The sequence below is a fragment of the Entelurus aequoreus genome, linkage group LG17, assembly GCF_033978785.1.
Source record: "Entelurus aequoreus isolate RoL-2023_Sb linkage group LG17, RoL_Eaeq_v1.1, whole genome shotgun sequence".
Taxonomy (NCBI): domain Eukaryota; kingdom Metazoa; phylum Chordata; class Actinopteri; order Syngnathiformes; family Syngnathidae; genus Entelurus; species Entelurus aequoreus.
Window position 1 is genome coordinate 12,698,440 of NC_084747.1, and position 27,918 is coordinate 12,726,357.

The 27,918-nt window shown below is 39.9% G+C and overlaps 1 protein-coding gene across 3 annotated transcripts in view; it reads left to right on the forward strand.

Annotated features, from left to right (window-relative positions):
- Positions 1-27,918, forward strand: part of LOC133632380 (gastrula zinc finger protein XlCGF57.1-like) — a 72,462-nt gene that overhangs the window by 30,625 nt on the left and 13,919 nt on the right. The window contains exons 1-2 of one of the 3 annotated variants that reach the window (XM_062024774.1): positions 2,740-3,981; positions 25,928-27,917. The exons of 1 other annotated variant lie outside the window; for it this stretch is intronic. In XM_062024774.1, the coding sequence (XP_061880758.1) occupies positions 3,056-3,981; positions 25,928-26,822 (1,821 nt within the window). In that variant the 5' untranslated portion in view covers positions 2,740-3,055 and the 3' untranslated portion in view covers positions 26,823-27,917. Of the gene's footprint in view, positions 1-2,739; positions 3,982-25,927; position 27,918 lie in introns of those variants that run through there. One more of the 3 variants, XM_062024773.1, reaches the window with a different exon arrangement.

Below are 27,918 nucleotides of genomic sequence, written 5' to 3' on the forward strand. Positions count from 1 at the left end.
AGATTGGATGGTATTTACTTTGTATTTTTTTGTTTTATTTTGCACTTCTTGCTTGATCTGCTTATCACCCAGCTTCTAAAACTTGTAGCTCATCCTCCTTATATTCAGGCTCAAAAATATAAGGTTCTGGATCATAATTTGTCCCAAAGTCTTCTTTGATGACACTCATGAAGTCTGCCTTTATTAGTAATAGTTGGTGATGTTGTTGAAAGAAATAGCGAACGTTGTGATGTGTATGTGAAAATAATGTGCCGCCGTTTGCTTAAAATGATAAAAAAATGATGAAAATACGTAAATATTACATGTTATTATGAATGTGCCTGTTATTACATGACATATATACTTACAGCATGTATATAAAAAGTTGATGGAAGCTTTTGGCAATTTGTTAAGAGTTTTTTATAGGCCAAATAGAGTGCATCCCCATTACCTGCATTGTTAGCTGACTTTTGCTAGCGTTTATTTACGAGTTAGAATCAGTGATGGGCAGTAGTGCACAACAAGTAGCGACGCTATGTAGCTTAACTACAGTTCCCAGTAGCGTGGCGTTAGCCTCGCTCCTTTTTAAACCCGTAGTGATTCCTGTAGCTTAGCTATTTTCGACCCATGTAGTGACGTAGCGTCCATCAAACGCTACAAAGAGAGAAAATAGACTGCTACTCAAGGGCTGGAAAAGAAAATATTGCTATAACCATCTTAATTATTGTTACTATGATTGTTAGATTACGTGTTATTTATTTGTTACTAATGTATATCTGGTTGTTCATTTAAATTATATTTAAAATTGAGTTTTGGTGGTACTGTTTTTACGTTTTCAAATTAATAAATAATGGTGTTATTTATCGTGATTCCAAAATCCCTCAAAATAATTGTGATTTTTATGTTTTGCCATAATTGTCCAGCCCTAGACGAGGTATTGGCAAGGACTTCACGATAAACTATGTATCACGGTACTTGAGTCACGATACAATTGTCAGGGTTGTCCCTAACAGTTTGTTTGTTTTTTGCTATAGTGTTTAATTAAATCATGTTTTCCTGTTCAATGCCTGCCGTCTCTGCATCTTGGGGTTCGCCACCTACAAACTCTGACAACAATAGTCTATTGTAATATTGTGACATGGAGTTTTACTGCCATTTTTACAAAGTCACTGAAAAATGTAAATGTAAAGAACTTAAAGTAAATGTGGTAAATATGTACGCTAGATGCCAGTTATAATTTATTTGACAAATGTGTCAAAAACAAAGTAATAAATAAAATAATTATTTTTCTTGCATTTAATATGTAAAAAAGTCCTCTACTTTTTAATTACAGACTTCTTTCAGATAGATATTATCTTTTTTAGTCTTACAAATCTGTATTTCAATATTGTCGAAGCAAATGTTTTCTACTTTCTGTGACTCTAGCTTAGCTTTTCTGAGTCTATGACAAGTCATGTAAACATTGATCCATCATTCTGGCAAGGCACTAAATGAATGGCCATGAAACACTACACACTAGGGTTGTCCCCATACCAATAATTTAGTACCGTACCGGTGGTACTTTAACTTTAACTTAAATATATGGATACTTTTCCAAATAAATGTACACAGATAAGCCATGTAGCAGGTAAAACACATTTATTAAAGACAAAACACAAATGGTAGGAATTTGTTTCAAAATGTAATAATTTCACTTGCATTAGTTGACTGCTAATTGGGCAGTTTTAACTGCACTAATATTTGGCATCAAGCCAAGCAGCTGTGTGCGCGTCTACGTATCTACATGTGCACAGCAGGGGAGCTGGTTAACTTATGAGAGTAGTATGTGTGTTTGTGAGAATGTCAACGTGTTGTCTGAGTGACGCCAGTGAGTGAGCGGGCGAGTAAAGAGAGAGCAGCAGGACAGGTGTAACAACTACATTATACCTGTCACTATTTAAACTCCTTGTGCAGATCTGAATGCTTATTATTTAAATGTTGACCTAAGTCTGAAGCAAAGGTGGTAATACTAATCACCACATTTGGCAAGGCGTGTTTTAAAGCAGCTGTTGTGAGAGTATTGTATGTGTGTGTGCACCTTTAAGAATGGCAGTATGTGGGGTGAGTGATGTGAGTAAGTTAGGAGAGGTAGTGGTAGCATGTGCAGGAGTGTTAATAGCATGGTGGATGTCCGGTTGTGCCCTGTGGAAATAATAAATAAAGTGAGCAAGTTGTAACTAATCGACGGCCTCGTCCTTCCGACCAAAGAGCGGAGCTTTATGGACCCAGTGTTACCCCCGACAAAACATGGGCCCTGGAGGTGTACGTCTCCCCTGTGTTCCTCGACCACGGTCTGGGAGCCCACAAACAGGGTGTAAAGGTGTAAGGCAACCCTTGCATAGCGGCGGCTCCCTGTTTAAAGTGTCACCTTTGTTAGTTTAGAAGCCCAAATACCTCCATATTGCACTTCACACACCCTCTTTATTAACCAGTAGAATTGTCTTTTGTTGCCTTTCTTCCTCTCCACCATGTTATTGCTTGTATGCACTTTGTGTGTGCGTTTTGACACACTCAACATCATGCGCCTCGGCTCTGTAGTCACCGTCGCACAGCGGCATTCAGATGAAAGAACGGTTCCGGTACTTTTCAAAGGTGGTATAGTACTGATTTTAATTGATTAGTACCGCGATACTTTATTAGTAGCAGTATACTGTACAACCCTACTACACACACATACAGTACATAGAAGAAAGTGTGTTTTTGTTGTTTGTGTCTTGCAGACGTCCAGCAGCTGATCGGTAATCCAGAAGAAGTTTCCCCTCAGTTAGGGGGGAGCTCCACTTTGAAGCAGGAGACTCCACAACCACCCTGCATTAAAAAGGAAGAGGAGGAACTCTGCATCACTCAGGAGGGAGAGTGTCTTCTAGGACGAGAGGAAGCTGATTACACCAAGTTTCCACTGAGTATTCTCTCTGTGAAGACTGAAGATGATGAAGAGAAACCACAAGTAGACAACGTCTTAGCTCCACCATCAGATAGTGAGGCTGAAGACGAGGTTGAAGAACCTTTGAGCAGCGATACAGACTGTGAAGGTGATATGAAGACTCACACTGACAACAAACACTCTGAATGCTCTTCAAAGAAGAGAGGTAAAACATGTTTGAGCTGCTCAGTTTGTGCTGAAAGTTTTACTAAAAAGAGCCTTTTGACTCAACACATGAGAACACACAAAGGTGAAAAACCATTTAATTGTTCAGTTTGTGGCAAAAGCTTTTCTCAAAAAGGCCATTTGACTCAACACATGAGAACACACACAGGTGAAAAACCATATAAGTGTTCATTTTGCGGCAAAAGCTTTTCTAAAAAAAGCTCTTTGACTGAACACATGAGAACACACACAGGCGAAAATACATTTAAGTGTTCAGTTTGTGGCAAAAGCTTTTCTATTAAGAGGTATTTGACTGAACACATGAGAACACACACAGGTGAAAAACCTTTTAGTTGTTCAGTTTGTGGCAAAAGCTTTTCTCTAAAATGCCATTTGACTCCACACATGAGAACACACACAGGTGAAAAACCTTTTAGTTGTTCAGTTTGTGGCAAAAGCTTTTCTGATAAGGGCCATTTGACTCAACACGTGAGAACACACACAGGAGAAAAACCATTTAGTTGTTCAGTTTGTGGCAAAAGCTTTTCTGATAAGAGCCATTTGACTCAACACATGAGAACACACACAGGAGAAAAACCATTTAGTTGTTCAGTTTGTGGCAAAAGCTTTTCTGATAAGAGCCATTTGACTCAACACATGAGAACACACACAGGAGAAAAACCATTTAGTTGTTCAGTTTGTGGCAAAAGCTTTTCTGATAAGAGCCATTCGATTCAACACATGAGAACACACACAGGTGAAAAATTTAGTTGTTCAGTTTGTAGCAAAAGCTTTTCTGTTAAGAGCCATTTGACTGAACACATGAGAACACACACAGGTGAAAAACCATTTAGTTGTTCAGTGTGCTGTAAAAGGTTCACACGTAATGCAGACGCAGTAAAACACATGAGAACGCACAAGGGAAAATAACCAATTAGCTGTTTAGTTTGTGGTATGTTGCTCATATGTGGTGACATCCACCCTACCCAGGACCTCCTCACTGCTTCTTTCACAAATATCTGATGTATTCATACAAACTTGGATTATTTGGAGCATAATCTTATCTGCTCATGACCCCATGTCTTCTCTGTATCTGAAACCTTCCTGAACAGTAAGATAGATGATGCTTCAAGTGCTTGGTTACTCCTTCAGTCGAGGGACCTGGGGCCTCGTGTTAAGTTTGTGCACGCTCAAAAACCTGCACTACACCCTTTTTCACTGCAAAGTTGAGATGTATCAAAACTGACATGATGCTGGGAAACTGTTTGCATAAAAAAAGTGCCAACTTTCCTCAGAATGATTGATGTGCAAATCAGAGACATATGAACAATTAACCCCCAACACCCACAACCCAACCCCCACCTCCCTCGACATTCCGCCATAACAGGTTCAATCCGGCCCGCGAGATTGGTTTGCGAAGTGTAAAATTCAGCTGCATTTTTTTAATTAAATAAACTGCTGTTCTAAATGTGTCCACTGGATGTCGCAATAGCAATTCTGTTAAGCAAGAAAATAGTTTATACCGGGGCGAGCAAGTATACCAAGCAAGAGGTACACGGTAAAGCGGGGCTGTGACTCCTCCCCCTCCACCCAACGTAAAACAGGAGTAAAATAAGCAATCAGTAACCCCACTTAAAATGCAGCATGAGACACTGCACACTGATATAGTTCTGTGAAAATGATTGTCTTCTGTGCAAATGTAAAGAAAGTGAACAGTGTGTGATTTACTGCAATACTGTCAGTCTTTTAACTTTTTATTTGTGCTTTGTTGAAATTTTTCACACATTGCACATCTTTTATTTTCCTATCAATACACATTATGTCTAGAAGACAGGAAGTAACTCAACACTCTTGAATAGTTTCTACCTCAGTTTGTATGGTTTGTTGAATTAGCACAGGATTAATATGTGGAAATGACAAATGAGGTAGTTGATACATAAAATAGTTTTTATTCATGGTTTTTGTTTTTTGTTCAATCCTAGATGGGTTGTGACTTAAAGTTTAATTGCTTTGTAGAAACACTGAGATTAAGTCTAAGTTCATTGTGTTCTTCAAGGTGTTTTTGAAGGGTTTTGTTTCCTCAAAATGTTTAACTAACTTGAAGTGTTTTGTCAAGAGGATTGTTTGTGATATGTACATTTTCAGAATGTGCTTGTTCTATTTTGGGCTGAATTAAAATAAAGAAAACAATCTGAAGTTGTTGTAGTTGTATTTTTATTTTTATTTTTTTTATTTTTTTATTTTTATTTTTTTTATTTATTTTTTTTATAATGTCCTGCCCAGCTTCTCGGGCAAATCATATAGCAGATGTAGATGCCCATATCGGCTGTTCAGATTTACTTTACAAAAGAGAAGTGTAGGATACTTCTCTTGTTGCCTTATTTGTATTTGACTTTATTAAATGTATTTATATTATCATTTGGTGCAGCCGGGCCGGAGCAGGAGGGGATAGAAAGAGAGAAAAAGGAAGACAGAGGGGGGAATTGTGGGGACAAGAGGGGGATTAGACAGAGAGACAAAAACAACAACAGCAAACACAACAACAACAACAACAACAGAGCAACATCAGCAAATACGACATGTACAAATAAAAGTAAAAGTAAAAGTAATAGCAAATAAGCAGTTAGCGAAAATTTTAAAAAAAATACAGAAATGACAATGAGCATTATTACACTAAAAATGGAGCAATATGAATACCAATATAAATACTGCTATTGATAATAAACAATACCAGTACTTTACCTTTATTATCAACAATACAATTGTTCAAATGCAACAATACATATACATAATGATAACTTGAGATATGAAAGAATGCAGAAAAATGGAGGGGAAGAAAGAGAAGCAACCTACATTAACCTTGTAGATTGTTATAGTAAAAATAGGTTAAGCTTTGTCAGTGTGCCATGTGTTATACCCAGTTTACCCTAGGGCAACAACGTTAATATATGTTTGATGAAACGTGATTATGTGCATGAGTGTATGTGTGCATATGTACTTGTATATGTACAGTATGTGTATGTGTGCTTGTACAGTGAATGTATATGTACAGTATGTGTATATGTGTGTTTGAACAGTGAATGTATATGTACAGTATGTGTATATGTGTGTTTGTACAGTGAATGTATATGTACAGTATATGTATGTGTGTGTTTGTACAGTGAATGTGTGTGTAGAATGTGTATGTGTGTGTTTGTACAGTGAGTGTATATGTACAATACGTGTATATGTATGTTTTTACCCGGAGAGCGTGGCGAGGCCAGCCCACGGCCACCCCACCCAAGCCGGCCGCCACAGGACCACCCAGCACGGGGCCACAGGAACCACCCACCCCACCCGCAGGGACCCCAACGATGGAGATGGAACAACCAGCAACCGCCCCGCCGAGTCCCCCCCTGAGGTAGGGGAATAAATAAATAAAATAAATAAATACATAATAACAATAATAATAATAATAATAATAATAATGATAATAATATTAATAAAATATATTTTTTAAAAAAAAAAAAAAGGAAAAAAAATAAATAAATAATTAAATCTATTTATAAAAAATAAAAAAAATAAAAAATAAATTTAAAAAAAAGAATTAAAAGAAGATCACAGACATGCTGACACACAAGGTCGCTACCCCAACAACTGGCCGACTCGCAGCACCTCGGAATACCCTGCAGCACCAAGCCACCACAGTAGACGCAGGGACCAGACCCAGCAGGCCCCAACCAAGACGGGCACCCGGAAGGGATGGACGGCGGGACCCAGGAGCTCCAGACACGCAGTCCGGATGCAGTAGCCTGAGGCGCCGACCCCCACCCGACAGGCAGGCCCAGAACGTACCCCCAGAAATATACATACATATATATATACATACACATAAACATACACATGTACACATACACACACATACACATGCATACACATTCACATATACATACATATATACATACATACATACATACATACATACATACATACATACATACATACATACATACATACACACACACATACACATACATATACACAGTTTGTCAGCCCCGACAACCACCACGCGCGCGCGCTGCCACCAGTCACAACATCAGCCACCCCCCTGCACCAGACCCAGCAGCCACGGGCGCCCACACCACAAACAAAAGGCAGCAGAAACAGCAGCCACAACACCCCCAGACAGCCAGCACCACCCAATCAAATCAAAGCGATCAAAAAAAAAAACCGCGACCGGCAACCACACGCCAACAGGATCACAGATACCAGCCAGCGCCAGCCCGCCAGCAAGCCCAAACGCCAACACGCAAACAAGAGAAAAACTGCACAGCCCCATGCCCAATGCAAACACCGCATCCCGGCCATCCACACAGCAACGCACCCATACGAGTTCCGGCCAGGGGATGGCGCCCCCCAACCGGGGAAGAAGCCAATGCACCCCGTCCGCACGCCAGCCCCCAAACCAGCCGGCAAGCCAACGCCAGCTAGCCCCCACAACCCCACAAGCGCACAGATACCAGCCACAGTCCCCCAACCACTCCAACCCAACACAGCGACGCCAACCGCCGGCAGTACCACAGCAACCATCACCACCACCGCCCGTCCGCAGTACAAACACCCGCGGCCGCCGAAACCTGAAACAAAAAAAAAAGCGACCTACCCCGTAAACCACAACAACGCACACCCCCAGCTACCACAGAGGCCGCCAACCCACCTACCCCAACTCATCCACATACAGGCCAATCGATCCACCGGACATCCACACCCATTGACACACACCTACACATACATACACACATACATACACACATACACATATACATACATATATGCATATACACATACACACACACACACATATATACACCTACATACATATACATATGCACACATATACACACACATACATACACCAAAACAAAACAAAAACAAAAACAAAAAATATAAAAAATAAAAATAATAATAATAATAATAATAATAATAAATAAAATAAAATAAACCCTTTAAATAAAATAAAATAAAAATAAACATGAGGCCTGGTTGCCAACAGTGTCCAGCGCCACCAAACCCTGCAGCCATACCCGCACGTCCAGGCCCCCCCGCCCACCACCCACCAGGCACCCCATCCGGCAAAAAGCCATAAGGGCCCAGCCCCGCACCCACAGCCGGCATGCCATGGCATCTCTGCAGGCCTGGTGCCGCGATCAGCAATGCACACCGGGGCAGCGACACACACACATGTACCTACATACATACACACAGATTCCACCATACATACATACAAACGTACACACACACACACACACACACACACACACACACACACACACACACACACACACACACACACACACACACACACACACACACACACACACGAAGGGTTTTGTTTCCTCTAAATGTTTAACTAACTTGAAGTGTTTTGTCAAGAGGATTGTTTGTGATATGTACATTTTCAGAATGTGCTTGTTCTATTTTGGGCTGAATTAAAATAAAGAAAACAATCTGAAGTTGTTGTAGTCGTATTTTTAAGTTATGATGCCATGATTTTACCCGTCCCGCCCACGTGGAAATAGATTTTCCTCTATGCAGCCCCTGAGCTAAAATGAGTTTGACACCCCTGCTGTAATGTGACTCATGTGAGCAGGTTACTGTATAAACACATTTTGTTATAAGTTATAAAAATGTGTTCAGTTCTCAGAGACACATCAATGTCAGGCTGACAATCGCTCTTCCGCTTTCTCCAAACACGAGAACAAAGCAGCTCCTACTGACTTGTGATTGGTCAGACCGTGCCCATCTTAATCACATGGCTAATTTCAATATAATAAATTGCGAAGTAACACAATTGAATATCTTATATGCTCAGACAGTAATGTGTTTATATAAGATTAGATTGTGTTATGATGTTTGTAATGGGGAAATACGTTAATGTGTCTTGTTTTCATGTTTGACATTTAGCATGATAGCTGTTAACTGGCGATTAGTGATGTTAAGTGCCTAAGATGGTAGTTATTGATTAGCAGTGTGATGAGGGCTTTCTGCTGGTGAGTGATTAGCACTACAGTTAGAGCCACCTATCGCTAGGTAGAAATGAGCAGTTTCACCAACATTTTTATGTGAAACCATATTACTAACTGTCTGGTGTTTTACAGGATTCATGGAAGTTTATTGTCATACCAGCACACGATACACATGAGATGGCACACAATTTAGTAGCACGTGAACAATAGGATTGGTCCTGGTGGAGATCTACACTCTTAGTGCTTTTCTTCTTTATTCAGAGTAATCATTTGACTTTATAAAGGTTTTTTAACTAAAACAACTAAGTAAGTTGAAAAATATTTGTGTTTCTTGTAGTATTTAAAATGTATGATTTTTTCTTCGATGTATGCCCTTTTTCTGGTTTGAACAACAGCCATCGAAAAAGTCTGTGCACGTGCTTGTATTTAAATTGTTTTATTTTTAAAGAGTAGTTGTCGATTATTTGGTGTCAGATAATTTTGCCAACCATTGTTTTAAAACAAGATTAAAATGCCTTTATTTTGAAAAACAACTCCTGTGGAGTAGGAAACGGAAGTGGCTGACTTCTAGAGCATGCGCAAATGTACTTGAAGCAGAACAAAAAGACGAAGACCGCATGCTATGGTTGTTCGGAGATTCTTCGAATTCACGATCTTAAAGTCATATGATTCACAGCAAATATAGCAACAAATATCTCAATTGGTATTTTCCAAAGCCACGAAACGTGCATTGAGTTTGGAGTGATATTTGAAGTGAAGATTGAAGACGTGATAGAAGATGGACGACTACTGCTATGCTAAGATGGCGACGTCCGCTAAAAGAGAACATGAAAGAGAATCAGCGCCACCAACTTCCAGCAAATCACCAACGGAGATAAAGGCGAAAGATGAAGGTGAGTGACTTGAAGTTTTGTCATTTGAAAACTATTTGAATTTCAAGCCCTTAAATTAGAAATTAGCCGACCTTGTTGAAGAATGTAAAGAAAGAGCCGCCATGATTGTTAGCTTGAAGAAGGCAGTGGAGTTCACATCAGAGGAGATGAAAGAATGCAAAAGTCAAATGAAGAAACTGGAAGAGCAAAACATCCATCCATTTTCCATTGCGTATTCCCTTCGGGCGCCGGAGCGTGTCTCAGGTTCAATCGGGCGGAAGGCGGGGTACACCGTGGACAAGTCGCCACCTCATCGCAGGGCCAACACAGATAGACAGACAACATTCACACACTAGGGCCCATTTAGTGTTGCCAATCAACCTATCCCCAGGTGCATGTCTTTGGAGGTGGGAGGAAGCCGGAGTACCCGGAGTGAACCCACGCAGTCACGGGGAGAACATGCAAACTCCACACAGAAAGATCCCGAGCGTAGGATCGAACCCAGGACCTTTGTATTGTGAGGCAGACGCACTAACCCCTCAACCGCTCCCTATTTTTGGCAAGCGCCACATTTAAAATATTTAGCTTGCATTACTAAGCTAAGTTATTGATGGAGTCCATCAAGTTATTGGATGGATGTTAGAGTGGACATAACAGCCACTATCTCTAAGTCATCCTCCATCTTGTAAACACTGTAGCAGCAAGTGAAAGATTAAAATGATGTTGTTGTGCCAGAATTTGGTTTCAAGCATTTTTCAAATGTATTTCCTAGTTCTTAGTAGGGCTGAGTTAGGGCTGGACAATTATTCCCATTTTAATCTCAATTTGGATTAAGACATGTCACGATCATAAAAATGGCCCGCTGAACTTGCATGCAAATTCTTGAGTCTGTAACGGCTAAAGGGATGAGTGAGCGTATGATTGAAAAAAAGACCATGTCTACTAGAATTTGCTACTTTTTATTTGACACAGTGCTAGTATGTCTAATCAGTAATCACTGAACTCAACAAAAAAGTAAGACCACATGATTTTCGCTTAAATGTAACTTCGGAATTGGCCACTAAAACAGAATCTGCTGGTAAACGCAGAATTTCACGGAAATTCAATCAATCAATCAATCAATGTTTATTTATATAGCCCTAAATCACAAGTGTCTCAAAGGGCTGTACAAGCCACAACGACATCCTCGGTACAGAGCCCACATACGGGCAAGGAAAACTCACCCCAGTGGGACGTCAATGTGAATGACTATGAATGACCTTGGAGAGGACCGCATATGTGGGTACCCCCCCGCCCCCCGCCCCCCCTCTAGGGGAGACCGAAAGCAATGGATGTCGAGTGGGTCTGACATAATATTGTGAAAGTCCAACACATCAGCGAAAGTCCTGTCCATAGTGGGGCCAGCAGGAACCATCCCGAGTGGAGACGGGTCAGCAGCGTAGAGATGTCCCCATCCGATGGACAGGCTAGCGGTCCACCCCGGGTTGGGAGCAGAGTAGAAAAGAAAAGAAACGGCAGATCAACTGGTCTAAAAAGGGAGTCTATTTAAAGGCTAGAGTATACAAATGAGTTTTAAGATGAGACTTAAATGCTTCTACTGAGGTAGCATCTCTAACTTTTACCGGGAGGGCATTCCATAGTATTGGAGCCCGAATAGAAAACGCTCTATAGCCCGCAGACTTTTTTTGGGCTCTGGGAATCACTAATAAGCCGGAGTTCTTTGAACGCAGATTTCTTGCCGGGACATATGGTACAATACAATCGGCAAGATAGGCAGGAGCTTGACCGTGTAGTATTTTATACGTAAGTAGTAAAACCTTAAAGTCGCATCTTAGGTGCACAGGAAGCCAGTGCAAGTGAGCCAGTATAGGCGTAATATGATCAAACTTTCTTGTTTTTGTCAAAAGTCTAGCAGCCGCATTTTGTACCATCTGTAGTCTTTTAATGCTAGACATAGGGAGGCCCGAAAATAAAACGTTACAGTAATCGAGACGAGATGTAACGAACACATGGATAATGATCTCAGCATCGCTTGTGGACAAAATGGAACAAATTTTAGCGATATTACGGAGATGAAAGAAGGCCGTTTTAGTAACACTCTTAATGTGTGACTCAAACGAGAGAGTTGGGTCGAAGATAATACCCAGATTCTTTACAGAGTCGCCTTGTTTAATTGTTTGGTTGTCAAATGTTAAGGTGGTATTATTAAATAGATGTCGGTGTTGAGCAGGACCGATAATCAGCATTTCCGTTTTCTTAGCGTTGAGTTGCAAAAAGTTAGCGGACATCCATTGTTTAATTTCTTTAAGACACGCCTCCAGCTGACTACAATCCGGCGTGTTGGTCAGCTTTAGGGGCATGTAGAGTTGAGTGTCATCAGCATAACAGTGAAAGCTAACACCGTATTTGCGTATGATGTCACCTAGCGGCAGCATGTAAATACTAAAGAGTGCAGGGCCAAGAACCGAACCCTGGGGAACTCCGCACGTTACCTTAACATAGTCCGAGGTCACATTGTTATGGGAGACACACTGCATCCTGTCAGTAAGATAAGAGTTAAACCAAGACAAGGCTAAGTCTGACATCCCAATACGCGTTTTGATACGCTCTAATAAAATATTATGATCAACAGTATCGAAAGCGGCGCTAAGATCAAGGAGCAGCAACATAGATGACGCATCAGAATCCATCGTTAGCAATAGATCATTAGTCATTTTTGCGAGGGCTGTCTCCGTAGAGTGATTTGCCCTGAAACCGGATTGAAAAGGTTCACAGAGATTGTTAGACGTTAAGTGTTCATTTAGCTCAGGGGTCACCAACGCGGTGCCCGCGGGCACCAGGTCGCCCGTAAGGACCAGAAGGATCGCCCGCGGGCCTGTTCTAAAAATTTTTAAAAAAAAATAAATAAATAAAAAAAATTTACATTTTTTTTTTTTTTAAATTAAATCTACATAGAAAAAACACAAGATACACTTTCAATCAGTGCATCAACCCAAACAACCTCCCCCATGCACACTCATCCACACCCACTCACACAAAAGGGGTTCTGCTACCAATATTCTGGTTCCCACAACATAGACAACACATCTGCAAGGGACACAACACATCTGAAGCACACATGATTGTATAGGCTGCTGGTCCACTAACATTTTCATTAATTACTATTTTTTATGTAATTTTTTTTTATATTGTTTTACTTTCTTTTTTATCCAAGAAAGTGTTTTTTATTTATTTATCTTATTTTATTTTATTTTTTTAAAAAGGGCCTTATCTTCAACAGACCAGGTTGTCAATGAAATTAGATTTGTTTAAAGGGTTTTTTAAACCAGGCCCAGTCCAGATAATGTCCAAGTCGGACTCAGCAACACACACCTTCATTCATGTACACAGAAAAAAATTAGGGAACACAACAGATTGCATATAATTTATAAACAAAATTACATTTTCAAAATAAGCATTTATGTACAGTCCAGATTATGTCCAGGTCACTCAAATTAGGGAACACAACAACAGATATCATATAATCTATAAACATAATTATACTTTCAAAATAAGCCTTTGAGGACTTCTCATCTTTTTTTAAATGTTTTTTGGCATCATTATCGTTTTCAACCATGTAACTTTCTAAAGTTAGAAAATACTGAATAAATGTTTTAAAGAAAGTAATACTAAGTGAATATCTGTTTTTGGCCTTAAAAATAAACATTTTACCGAGTACTATAATTAAATTGACTAAATCATGATTGTCAATGAACTCTCCTAAAATAACAGAAACCACATTAAGCTTCATAAACAAACCAATCCTTAAACACATTTTTTCAACTTCCACCCAAAACAAAGACACAATATGACAATACCAAAACAAATGCAGGGTGGATTCAGGCTCCTGACAACAAAATTGGCAATCATCTGACTCTGTCATATTCCATAATTTTAACATTTTCCCTGTGGGTAAGAAGTTATAAATAATTTTAATTTGAAAATAACGATTTTGCACATCGATAGTGGTTTTATAGATTAGTTTGAATATGGCATCCCATGGCAACGGGCAGTCAAAAAAGTCCTCCCATTTTCCATTTGTGTTGTATGAGGCAGCCTTCAAAGATTTCTTTGTTAAATAAAAAATATATATTTTTCTATTTATTTTAGTTCCTTTTTGCCAACTAGAATTTCTTATTAGAGGTTTACAAACTAATAATTTAGTAGTTCCATAATTAATTATTTGTTTCCATCTTTTCCCAATTACTCCAGTTAGTTGATAAAATGAAAAGCTTGAGCAAGCATCACCATACATAGCTCTAAATTCATCATACTTCATAATTTTACCATTCTCATTGATAATATCATTGACAAAAATGATTCCTCTTTCAAACATATTTTTCCAAAAGAAAGGTTTTCCATCTATTACAATATTAGAGTTCATCCATATTAACTGCTGCAAAATATCGTCTCTTTTTTCTGGCACATAAAATTGAAAACACCACTATGAGTGGATTGTTTCCTTTATGAACCCCGCCATGTTTCCCAGCAGACTCTCTGGGAGGGGATCACTTGTAAAAAAGGATACAATTTCTTTTGATACAGTACATGTTTTTTGTCCAACAAGACATTTGTGTACCACTCAATGTTTAAATACATCTTTGGAACAATTGATGCTTTTAAAGACAGACACATAGCTTCAAGGTTGAGAAGTTTCAGGCCCCCATATTCATACTCTTTGTACAAAACCTTTCTTTTAATCTTTTCTGGTTTGCCGTTCCAGACAAAATCGAAGAACCTCCGCTCATAAATCTTAAAAAAGTTTTGTGATGGAGCTGGTAATGACAAAAACAAATAAATAAATTGAGGAATAATTAACGAGTTGGCAATAGACATTTTACCATACAATGTTAGGGATTTCCCTTTCCATAATTGCATAATTTTGTCCAGCTTTCTTAGTCGATTATCATAATTTACTGAGCCTAGATCTTCCAGATTTTCTGGGACAACAACACCAAGTATGTTAACTGGTCCATCTGTCCACAAAACAGGCACTTTGCATTCCATTCGAAAGGACGTTCCCTTTATATTTCCGATCCTTAACATTTTACATTTATCATAATTAAGCTTAAGGCCAGATTGCTGTGAAAATATGTCCAAAAGATTAAGAAGGTTCCGCAAACAATGAGGAAAAATCTTATCTTTGTGAATCAGCCTTTTCTGACATGAACTTCATCAAGAACACGCCTCACTGATGCACATCTGCAAGACTCACTCAGAGTTGCAGTGTCAAGTTACACACCAGAGTACAACACACTAGTTAACAGCATGCAATGCCAGGCTTCCCACTAACTGACAAAGAAACAGATAACAGATTTGGTGTCCAGTTCAAAGTGTGACATGATTTAAAAATTTGAGAGTTTACTTTTGTATTTTACATGAGTTATTATTTGTACAAACATGGTGCAAAGTAATTCATGATTTGTTAAAAAATGTTAGTGGCTAGCTAGTTAAAATGGGATATTGTGATTTCACAAGACTGTCTTAGAAGTGATCATTTGAAAATGTTCAATTTGAAAAATGTGCACTTAGAGAAAATATAAAAATAAAGTGTTGCATATTGATATTTATCTGTTTCTATATATATTTATTGTGAGAAATCCTTAAGATGATCAGTGTTTCCACAAAGATAAATATCATTAATTATTAATAATAACAGAGTTAAAGGTAAATTGAGCAAATTGGCTACTTCTGGCAATTTATTTAAGTGTGTATCTAACTGGTAGCCCTTCGCATTAATCAGTACCCAAGAAGTAGCCCTTGGTTTCAAAAAGGTTGGTGACCCCTGATTTAGCTGCTGTGCGACAATTTTTTCGAGGATTTTCGAGATAAACGGAAGGTGGGACACAGGTCGGTAGTTTACCATGAGGTCAGGATCGAGGTTAGGTCTTTTGAGTAGAGGATGAATAACCGCTTTTTTGAATGCTAGGGGAACAGTGCCAGAGGAAAGTGATAAGTTTATGATATTTAACACTGATGGACCTAATAATACAAAAAGCTCCTTTATAAGTTTCCCAGGAATTGGGTCAAGTAAACATGTTGTTTGTTTTGTCCCATTTACACATTTTGACAATTCCTCCAATGTTATTTCATCAAAGAGAGAGAAACTATTTTGGAGGGCGGTATCCGTCGTATATACAGTCGTATCTGTGTTAATAGAACCCAGTTGTAGCTGAGATGCATTGTCTTTAATCTCCTTTCTAATGAGTTAAATTTTCTTATTAAAGAAATTCATAAAGTCATCTGCTGAGTGGGTGGAGCTACTGGGAGGAGTCCCTTGTTGGGTTAGCGATGCTACTGTACTAAACAGAAATTTAGGATAATTTTTGTTGAGGTGGATGAGATTTGAGTAATATTTAGCTTTAGCTGAGGTAAGCATGCGTTTATAAGTTATTAAACTATCACACCATGCTTGATGGAAAAACATCAAGTTTAGTCGCACGCCATTTGCGTTCCAGCTTTCTACATGATCATTTCTGGGCTTTAGTTTCTTCTGTAAACCATTGGGTACGCCTTTTAGGGGCCCTTTTTAGCTTTAGCGGTGCTACACTATCAATGGTGTCGCGCAGGGCGTCGTTAAAGTTGTTAGTGAGGTTATCAATAGAGCCCACATAATTTGGGAATGGTACCATTACCGAAGGCAGTAGGTCAGTAAGAGTCGTCGTTGTGGCAGCATTAATGTTGCGGCTGCTATAGTAGTTATTATTATTATTATTAGTTTGTTGACAATGAGTCAGAACTTCGAATTTTATAAGGTAATGATCGGACATTACTTTAGTGTACGGGAGTATCGTAACTTTAGAGGTGGTGACACCCCTGACAAGCACTAGATCTATCGTATTACCGTTGCGATGCGTGGGTTCATTTATTATTTGTGTAAGACCACAGCTATCAATTATAGTCTGGAGGGTACGATGGGGTATTCATATGGATATTAAAGTCCCCCATTATGATTATATTGTCGGCGTGCGTCACTAGATCAGCAACAAACTCTGAGAATTCACTGATGAAGTCCGAATAGGGCCCAGGGGGGCGGTAGATAACAGCCAGGTGGAGAGGCAGCGGTGTGACAAACCTCAAAGTGAGCACCTCAAACGAGTTATATTTATTATTTAGGTTAGGTGTAAAATTATAGTTTTCATTGTATATTAGTGCGACACCCCCTCCCCTTTTAAGAGGACGGGCAACATGTGCATTGGTATAGTTAGGAGGAGATGCCTCATTTAGCGCAAAAAAATCGTCTGGTTTGAGCCAGGTCTCGACGAGACCAACGACGTCAAGTTTGTTGTCTCTAATGACCTCATTAACTAATAACGTTTTGGAAGATAATGACCTTATGTTTAAAAAGCCCATATTATAGGTAGTGGGCTGTTTTGAGGATTGTTTGTTGAAATTATCCGAAGTAACAATATTAATAATGTTGCGTTTATTATGCGTAGTGCACTTTAAATAGTTTCGACCATATCTAGGAATTGATACGACGGGAATTGTCCGATTGTTTGCTAGATGTTGCGATAAACTGAACGCATCATAGTTAGCCACCTCAGTAGATTGCATGTCTGCCTCTGACACGGTCACAAAAGAAAAAACATTATGTGAGTTGTGTTTTATTCTAAGAGAATTGCTATGTGTGCAGGGATTATCCAGCCTGACGCCGGCTAGTTCTAGTTTAAATGGCTTCTTACCCGGACACTCCACGCTTCTTTGGTTAGCTTTTCCCTTTGTTGTTAGCCCCGCTCGGCATCCCCGCTTCTGCTTCCGCTCACACCGCTTACGTCGTCTCCATTGGCGGTCACCGCTAGCACTTGACTCCGCTGCTACAAAGGCCGCTCGATGTAGCCCGCGAAGTATTCCCATGCTAGCGAGGAGGTCCACCGTACATGCATCTTTCAGTCTATAACGACCCGATCCATCCACATCCAGAATTGTCTGTCGGTCGTATGTGATCACAGAGTGTTCACGCTTTGAGCCAGCCATGAAATTGACAGAAATGACAAAAGCTCACTTTTATTATATAACAAAAAAATAAAATCTAATAAATAAAATAAATATTGACTGTTACCCCCCTACAAAAATAAAATAAAATAAATAAATATTGACTGTTGTTACCCAAAGTATATTAAGTAGGATTTATCAGAAAAACCAATATATACAGTAACACAAAAACAACCTGTCTCTGTGTTAACTATAGAGGCTTCACAGCTGACGTCATCAGCCACGCCCATTAGCTTGGCGGCCATCTTGCCGGTCACCAGTTCAGTGCCGGTCAACGACTCACACACGCTTTCTTGTTAGATCTGCGGCTATTTGAGCTTGGAAATGCCGGAAACCTGCTGTGCTGTTGGATGTAGCAATAGACGAGGCGATAAACCAAATCTTAGCTTCTATAGATTCCCGGCAAACAACAAAAAACGCGATAAATGGATCGCGATGATTTGTCGTGAACGATGGAAACCTACGATTTACACAAGGATATGCAATGAACACTTCATATCAGGTATGTAAACAAACTATTCACCCCTGATTTGTTTCACAAAATGTGAAATAATACAATATGGGCTGATACAAATATGATTGTTGAAAATGCTGGGTGCATTTTCCTTACCTTGGTCATGAGAAGAAATCGATTCTTGTTTGGAATCTGCCATATCAGCCCATCATGCACAAAACCTGCTGTAAAATACTTGTAGGCATCCAGACTCTTGTATGCCTTAAGGTCCTTTCCAGTGTACGGAGATGGTGAATCGACGAGGTAATTATAAATGTCTGGATATGAGAGATCAGGCAGGTCGGCTGTTGCAAAATGCTCAGGTGATTTTAGCATGCTTCTCGGTAAAAGGTACGGATCCGTTGTGCCAACAAGGTTCAACTTCTCTCGGTAACGTTTCTTGGACTCTTCATCCAAATGCACAACTTCATTGGATAGCAAATCAGCCATAATTCGGATGAAATCGGTGAAAATGTAGCGCAGAAATCAAACTGAATCTGTACGAACACGTAGGAACGAGCTGACCGGTTGACCGGCAAGATGGTGGCATAACACAAAGTCACATGATAAAACCACGTGACTGCAAAGCCTCTGTATAGATAATAATAGTGTTAAATAAAATCAGTCCCTTGGGCACAAAACTGAAAATAATACAGCTCTCCAAAAAGTGCACTTCTGCTGCTATTTGACATAACTGTTTGTTATGATGCTTTGACATTTTTGCACTTTATTTATTTATTGAAAGAAAATTCTATGAAGAGAAAAGTTGTTTGCAAATGTGGTTGCAATACTAAAAAATGAAAAGTTAAAGCTAAAAAAAGAAATACAATTTATTGAGTTAAAATCTTTCTTTATAGGGGGAAAAATGTGAAGTTATGAGCTAGGGAAAATAACAACTACACTACCCAGCATGCAACGGGAGTGACGAGCATGCGCGGTAGCCCCGAAAAGTGTTGTTGCATGTCGTCACCAGGCAACTAAGAATGAGGTTATGAGTACGCTGTGAAAGTAAACGTCAAGAACTCAGCCAACACGCCTCGTCTGCATTATTTATAATTAGACAGACAACACATATACAGTGTGATTTTGATTTGTTTACAAGGAAAGAAAAACAAAAGTTAAAAAAGGGATATGTGTTGTATATATATGTATGTGCTGCGGTTGCTTTAAGAACGTTGCGACAGCTGCCGTAAAGGAGGTGCGTTGCTAGCCTGGTTGCTATGTTTCCGGTTGGTCGTAAAAGTGTTGGTCATGTGTTTGTACCCTGCTCAAATCTCTCAGTAAAGTTATTCATTGGATTGTACCTTTTGTTTTGAACTTTATTACACCTTGGAGCGCTTTTTCCGGTCTCTTGTTTTCCTGCTTTCGCTATCTGCTCCTAATGACTGAGCTACGTGACGTCATTTCTTGTGATGTCACACAGAGCATTTCTGGTCGGGACGGGATTCCAGGGATTCGAATAAAGAACCAACTCTTTTTCTTTACTATAGTGGTCTTGATAACGGGTACCGGTTCTCAAAAAGGGATTGGAGTCTGAGGACTCGGTTCTTTTCTTATCGAACAACCGGGAAAACCGGTTTCGAGTATCTTCCCTAAATTATGGTGTTATTTATCATGATTCCAAAATCACTCAAAATAATCTTCATTATTATGTTTTGCCATAATTGTCCAGCCCTAGACGAGGTATTGGCAAGGACTTCACGATAAACTGCAATTTTTACAAAGTCACTGAAATATGTAAAAAACAGCTTAAAATAAATGTTGTATATAAGTCATACTTGCCAACCCTCTTGTCCCAATACCAATAATTTTGTACTGGTACTAAATGTATTGATACATTTCCAAATAAAGGGAACTACGAAAAATGTCAATATTGGCTTTATTTTCATCAATCAATCAATCAATGTTTATTTATATAGCCCTAAATCACAAGTGTCTCAAAGGGCTGCACAAGCCACAACGACATCCTCGGTACAAAGCCCACATACGGGCAAGGAAAACTCACCCCAGTGGGACGTCAATGTGAATGACTATGAGAAACCTTGGAGAGGACCGCATATGTGGGTAAACCCCCCCCCCCCCCCCCCCTCTAGGGGAGACCGAAAGCAATGGATGTCGAGTGGGTCTGACATAATATTGTGAAAGTCCAGTCCACAGTGGATCCAACACATCAGCGAAAGTCCAGTCCATAGTGGGACCAGCAGGAAACCATCCCGAGCGGAGACAGGTCAGCAGCGTAAAGATGTCCCCAACCAATGCACAGGCTAGCAGTCCACCCCGGGTCCTGACTCTGGACAACCAGCACTTCATCCGTGGCCACCGGACCTGTGTCCTCCCCCTCCATAAGGGAGAGGGGAGCAGAGGAGAAAAGAAAAGAAAAGAGAGGGCAGATCAACTGGTCTAAAAAGGGAGTCTATTTAAAGGCTAGAGTATACAAATGAGTTTTAAGATGGGACTTAAATGCTTCTAATGAGGTAGCATCTCTAACTTTTACCGGGAGGGCATTCCAGAGTATTAGAGCCCGAATAGAAAACGCTGTATAGCCCGCACACTTTTTTTGGGCTCTGGGAATCACTAATAAGCCGGAGTTCTTTGAACGCAGATTTCTTGCCGGGACATATGGTACAATACAATCGGCAAGATAGGCAGGAGCTTGACCGTGTAGTATTTTATGCGTAAGTAGTAAAACTTTAAAGTCACATCTTAAGTGCACAGGAAGCCAGTGCAGGTGAGCCAGTATAGGTGTAATATGATCAAACTTTCTTGTTTTTGTCAAAAGTCTAGCAGCCGCATTTTGTACCAACTGTAATCTTTTAATGCTAGACATAGGGAGGCCCGAAAATAATACGTTACAGTAATCGAGACGAGATGTAACGAACGCATAAATAATGATCTCAGCGTCGCTTGTGGACAATATGGAACGAATTTTAGCGATATTACGGAGATGAAAGAAGGCCGTTTTAGTAACATTCTTAATGTGTGACTCAAACGAGATAGTTGGGTCGAAGATAATACCCAGATTCTTTACCGAGTCGCCTTGTGTAATTGTTTGGTTGTCAAATGTTAAGGTGGTATTATTAAATATGTGTTGGTGTCTAGCAGGACCGATAATCAGCATTTCCGTTTTCTTAGCGTTGAGTTGCAAAAAGTTAGCGGACATCCATTGTTTAATTTCATTAAGACACGCCTCCAGCTGACTACAATCCGGCGTGTTGGTCAGCTTTAGGGGCATGTAGAGTTGAGTGTCATCAGCATAACAGTGAAAGCTAACACCGTATTTGCGTATGATGTCACCTAGCGGCAGCATGTAAATACTAAAGAGTGCAGGGCCAAGAACCGAACCCTGGAGAACTCCGCACGTTACCTTAATATACTCCGAGGTCACATTGTTGTGGGAGACACACTGCATCCTGTCAGTAAGATAAGAGTTAAACCCAGACAAGGCTAAGTCTGACATACCTATACGTGTTTTGATGCGCTCTAATAAAATATTATGATCAACAGTATCGAAAGCGGCGTTAAGATCAAGGAGCAGCAACATAGATGACGCATCAGAATCCATCGTTAGCAATAGATCATTAGTCATTTTTGCGAGGGATGTCTACGTAGAGTGATTTGCCCTGAATTGATTGAAAAGGTTCACAGAGATTGTTAGACGCTAAGTGTTCATTTAGCTGCTGTGCAACAACTTTTTCGAGGATTTTCGAGATAAACGGAAGGTGGGACACCGGCCGCTAGTTTACCAAGAGATCGGGATCGAGGTTAGGTCTTTTGAGTAGAGGATGAATAACCGCTTTTTTGAATGCTAGTGGAACAGTGCCAGAGGAAAGTGATACGTTTATAATATTTAACACTGATGGACCTAATAATACAAAAAGCTCCTTGATAAGTTTCCCAGGAATTGGGTCAAGTAAACATGTTGTTTGTTTTGTCCCATTTACACATTTTAACAATTCCTCCAATGTTATTTCATCAAAGAGAGAGAAACTATTTTGGAGGGCGGTATCCGTCGTATATACTGTGTTACTAGAACCCAGTTGTGGCTCGGATGCGTTGTCTTTAATCTCTTTTCTAATGAGTTCAATTTTCTTATTAAAGAAATTCGTAAAGTCATCTGCCGAGTGGGTGGAGCTACTGGGAGGAGTCCCTTGTTGGGTTAGCGATGCTACTGTACTAAACAAAAATTTAGGATAATTTTTGTTGAGGTGGATGAGATTTGAGTAATATTTAGCTTTAGCTGAGGTAAGCATGCGTTTATAAGTTATTAAACTATCACTCCATGCTTGATGGAAAACCTCAAGTTTAGTCGCGCGCCATTTGCGTTCCAGCTTTCTACATGATAATTTATGGGCTTTAGTTTCTTCTGTAAACCATGGGGTACGCCTTTTAGGGGCCCTTTTTAGCTTTAGCGGTGCTATACTATCAATAGTGTCGCGCAGGGCGTCGTTAAAGTTGTTAGTGAGGTTATCAATAGAGCCCACATAATTTGGGAATGGTGCCATTACCGAAGGCAGTAGGTCAGCAAGAGTCATCGTTGTGGCAGCATTAATGTTGCGGCTGCTATAGTAGTTATTATTATTATTATTATTAGTTTGTTGACAATGAGACAGAACTTCAAATTTTATAAGGTAATGATCGGACATTACTTTAGTGTACGGGAGTATCGTAACTTTAGAGGTGGTGACACCCCTGACAAGCACTAGATCTATCGTATTACCGTTGCGATGCGTGGGTTCATTTATTATTTGTGTACGACCACAGCTATCAATTATAGTCTGGAGCGCCACGCCACGCACGGAGGGTCCGATGGGGTATTCATATGGATGTTAAAGTCTCCCATTATGATTATATTGTCGGCGTGCGTCACTAGATCAGCAACGAACTCTGAGAATTCACTGATAAAGTCCGAATAGGGCCTTGGGGGGCGGTAGATAACAGCCAGGTGGAGAGGCAGCGTTGTGACAAACCTCATAGTAAGCATCTCAAACTAGTTATATTTATTATTTGGGTTCGAGGTAAGGTTAAAGTTTTTGTTGTATATTAGTGCGACTCCCCCACCCCTTTTAAGAGGACGGGCAACATGTGCATTCGTATAGTTAGGAGGAGATGCCTCACCCAGCGCAAAAAACTCATCTGGTTTGAGCCAGGTCTCGGCTAGACCAACGACGTCAAGATTGTTGTCTCTAATGACCTTATTAACTAATAACGTTTTGGAAGATAATGATCTTATGTTTAAAAAGCCCATATTATAGGTAGTGGGATGTTTTGAGGATTGTTTGTTGAAATTATCCGTAGTAGCAATATTAATAATGTTACGTTTATTATGCGTAGTGCACTTTAAATAGTTTCGACCATATCTAGGAATTGATATGACAGGAATTTTCAGATTGTTTGCCACCTCAGCAGAATGCATGTCCACCTCTGACGCAGAAAAAACATTATGTGAGTTGTATATTATTCTAAGAGAATTGCTATGTGTGCAGGGATTATCCAGCCTGGCGCTGGCTAGTTTAACGTAGTCCTTATTAGCGCTTCTTTGAGGATTAGCCTTTAGCTTTGTTAACAGAACATCTTACACTACATTAAACACTCACAGTCAAATAACAATTTTACAAGGTTAAAATATAAAATAAAAGGCATTAAACACATTGGGCTTTTCTTGTTGCACTCAAATAACAATTTACAATTTTCCATATTACATATAGTCTGCTATAATCAAGGATTAAATTAGAATATGAATTAAGTTTGACTGAGATATCAAATTATTCATGATTTATGGTTGCCACTCCTGGTCTGTGCTTTAAGAAAAATACAATTATTAATTATTAATTAAGTACTAAAAACGAAACTATCGATAAATGTACACAGATAAGCCATGTAGCAGGTAATCCAAAACACAAATTGTAGGAATTTGTTACAAAATGTAGTCATTTCACTTGCATTAGTTGACTGCTAATTGAACAGTTTTAACTGCGCTAATATTTGGCATCAAGCTAAGCAGCTGTGTGCACGTCTACGTATCTACATGTGCACAGCAGGGGAGCTGGTTAACTTATGAGAGTAGTATGTGTGTTTGTGAGAATGTCAACGTGTTGTCTGAGTGAAGTCAGTGAGTGAGCGGGCGAGTAAAGAGAGCAGCAGGACAGGTGTAACAACTACATTATACCTGTCACTATTTAAACTCCTTGTGCAGATCTGAATGCTTATTATTTAAAAGTTGACCTAAGTCTGAAGCAAAGGTGGTAATACTAATCACCACATTTGGCAAGGCGTGTTTTAAAGCAGCTGTTGTGAGAGTAGCGTATGTGTGTGTGCACCTTTAAGAGTGGCAGTATGTGGGGTGAGTGACGTGAGTAAGTGAGTGTGCAAGTAAGGAGAGGTAGTGGCAGCATGTGCAGGAGTGTTAATAGCATGGTGGATGTCCGGTTGTGCCCTGTGGAAATAATAAATAAAGTTAGCAAGTTGTAACTAATCGACGGCCTCGTCCCTCGGACCAAAGAGCGGAGCTTTATGGACCCAGTGTTACCTCCGACAAAACACGGGCCCTGGAGGGAACGTCTCCCCTGTGCTCCTCGACCACGGTCTGGGAGCACACAAACAGGAAAGGTGTAAAGCAACCCTTGCAGAGCGGCGGCTCCCTGTTTAAAGTGTCACCTTTATTGTTAGTTTAGAAGCCCAAATACCTCCATATTGCACTTCACGCACCCTCTTTATTAACTAGTAGAATTGTCCTTTGTTGCCTTTCTTCCTCTCCACAATGTTATTGCTTGTATGCACTTTGTGTGTGCGTTTTGACACACTCAACATCATGCGCCTCGGCTCTGTAGTCACCGCCACACAGCGACATTCAAATGAAAGAACGGTACCGGTACTTTTCAAAGGTGCTATAATACCGATTTCAATTGATTAGTATCACAATACTTTATTAGTAGCAGTATACTGTACAACCCTACTACACACACACATACAGTACATAGAAGAAATTGTGTTTTTGTTGTTTGTGTCTTGCAGACGTCCAGCAGCTGATCGGTAATCCAGAAGAAGTTCCCCCTCAGTTAGGGGGGAGCTCCACTTTGAAGCAGGAGACTCCACAACCACCCTGCATTAAAAAGGAAGAGGAGGAACTCCGCATCACTCAGGAGGTAGAGTGTCTTCTAGGACGAGAGGAAGCTGATTATACCAAGTTTCCACTGAGTATTCTCTCTGTGAAGAATGAAGATGATGAAGAGAAACCACAAGTAGACAACTTCTTAGCTCCACTATCAGATAGTGAGGCTGAAGACGAGGTTGAAGAACCTTTGAGCAGCGATAAAGACTGTGAAGGTGATATGAGGACTCACACTGACAACAAACACTCTGAATGCTCTTCAAAGAAGAGAGGTAAAAAATGTTTGAGCTGCTCAGTTTGTGCTAAAAGATTTACTAAAATGAGCCATTTGACCCGACACATGACAACACACACAGGTGAAAAACCATTTAGTTGTTCAGTTTGTGGCAAAAGCTTTTCTGTTAAGAGCTATTTGACTGGACACATGAGAACACACACAGGTGAAAAACCATATACGTGTTCAGTTTGTGGCGTAAGCTTTTCTCACAAAAGCAATTTGACTCAACACATGAGATCACACACAGGTGAAAAACCATTTAACTGTTCAATTTGTGGTAAAAACTATTCTTTAAAGAGCCGTTTGAGTCAACACATGAGAACACACACAGGTGAAAAACCATTTAGTTGTTCAGTTTGTGGCAAAAGCTTTTCTGTTAAGAGCCATTTGACTGGACACATGAGAACACACACAGGTGAAAAACCATATAAGTGTTCAGTTTGTGGCAAAAGCTTTTCTGATAACAGTTATTTGAATCGACACATGAGAACACACACAGGTGGAAAAGTATTTAAGTGTTCAGTTTGTGGCGAAAGTTTTTCTCAAAATAACGGTTTGACTCGACACATGAGAACACACACAGGTGAAAAACCCTTTAATTGTTCAGTTTGTGGCAAAAGCTTTTCTCAAAATAGCTGTTTGACTCAACACATGAGAACACACACAGGTGAAAAACCATTTAATTGTTCAGAGTGTGGCAAAAGCTTTTCTGTTAAGGGCCATTTGACTGGACACATGAGAACACACACAGGTGAAAAACCATATAAGTGTTCAGTTTGTGGCAAAAGCTTTTCTGATAAGAGCCATTTGACTCGACACAAGAGAACACACACAGGTAAAAAACCATTTAGTTGTTCAGTGTGCTGTAAAAGGTTCCCACGTAATGCAGACGCAGTAAAACACATGAGAACACACAAGGGAAAATAACCAATTAGCTGTTTCGTTTGTGGTATGTTGCTCATATGTGGTGACATCCACCCAACCCAGGACCTCCTCACTGCTTCTTTCACAAATATCTGAGGTATTCATACAAGCTTGGCTTATTTGGAGCATAATCGTATCTACTCATGACCCCATGTCTTCTCTGTATCTGAAACCTTCCTGAACAGTAAGATAGATGATGCTTCAAGTGCTTGGTTACTCCTTCTTCAGTGCAGGGACCTGGGGCCTCATGTGTCAAGTTTGTGCACGCTCAAAAACCTGCACTACACCCTTTTTCACTGCAAAGTTGAGATGTATCAAAACTGACGTTGTGATGCTGGGTAACTGTTTGCATGACCAAGTGCCAACTTTTACTCCTCAGACTGATTGATGTGCAAATCAGAGACAAATGAACAATTAACCCCCAACCCCCACCTCCCTCGACATTCGGGCATAACAGGTTCAATCCGGCCCGCCAGATGAGTTTGCGAAGTGTAAAATTCAGCTGCATTTTTTAATTAAATAAACTGCTGTTCTAAATGTGTCCACTGGATGTCGCAATAGCAATTCTGTTAGGCAAGCAAATAGTTTATACCGGGGCGAGCAAGTATACCAAGCAAAAGGTACACGGTAAAGCGGGGCTGTGACTCCTCCCCCTCCACCCAACGTAAAACAGGAGTAAAATAAGCAATCAGTAACCCCACTTAAAATGCAGCATGAGACACTGCACACTGATATAGTTCTGTGAAAATGATTGTCTTCTGTGCAAATGTAAAGAAAGTGAACAGTGTGTGATTTACTGCAATACTGTCAGTCTTTTAACTTTTTATTTGTGCTTTGTTGAAATTATTAATACATTGCACAGCTTTTATTTTTCTATCAATACACATTATGTCTAGAAGACAGGAAGTAACTCAACACTCTTGAATAGTTTCTACCTCAGTTTGTATGGTTTGTTGAGTTAGCACAGGATTAATATGTGGAAATGACAAATGAGGTAGTTGATACATAGAATAGTTTTTATTCATGCTTTATTTAGTTTTTTGTTCAATCCTAGATGGGTTGTGACTTAAAGTTTAATTGCTTTGTAGAAACACTGAGA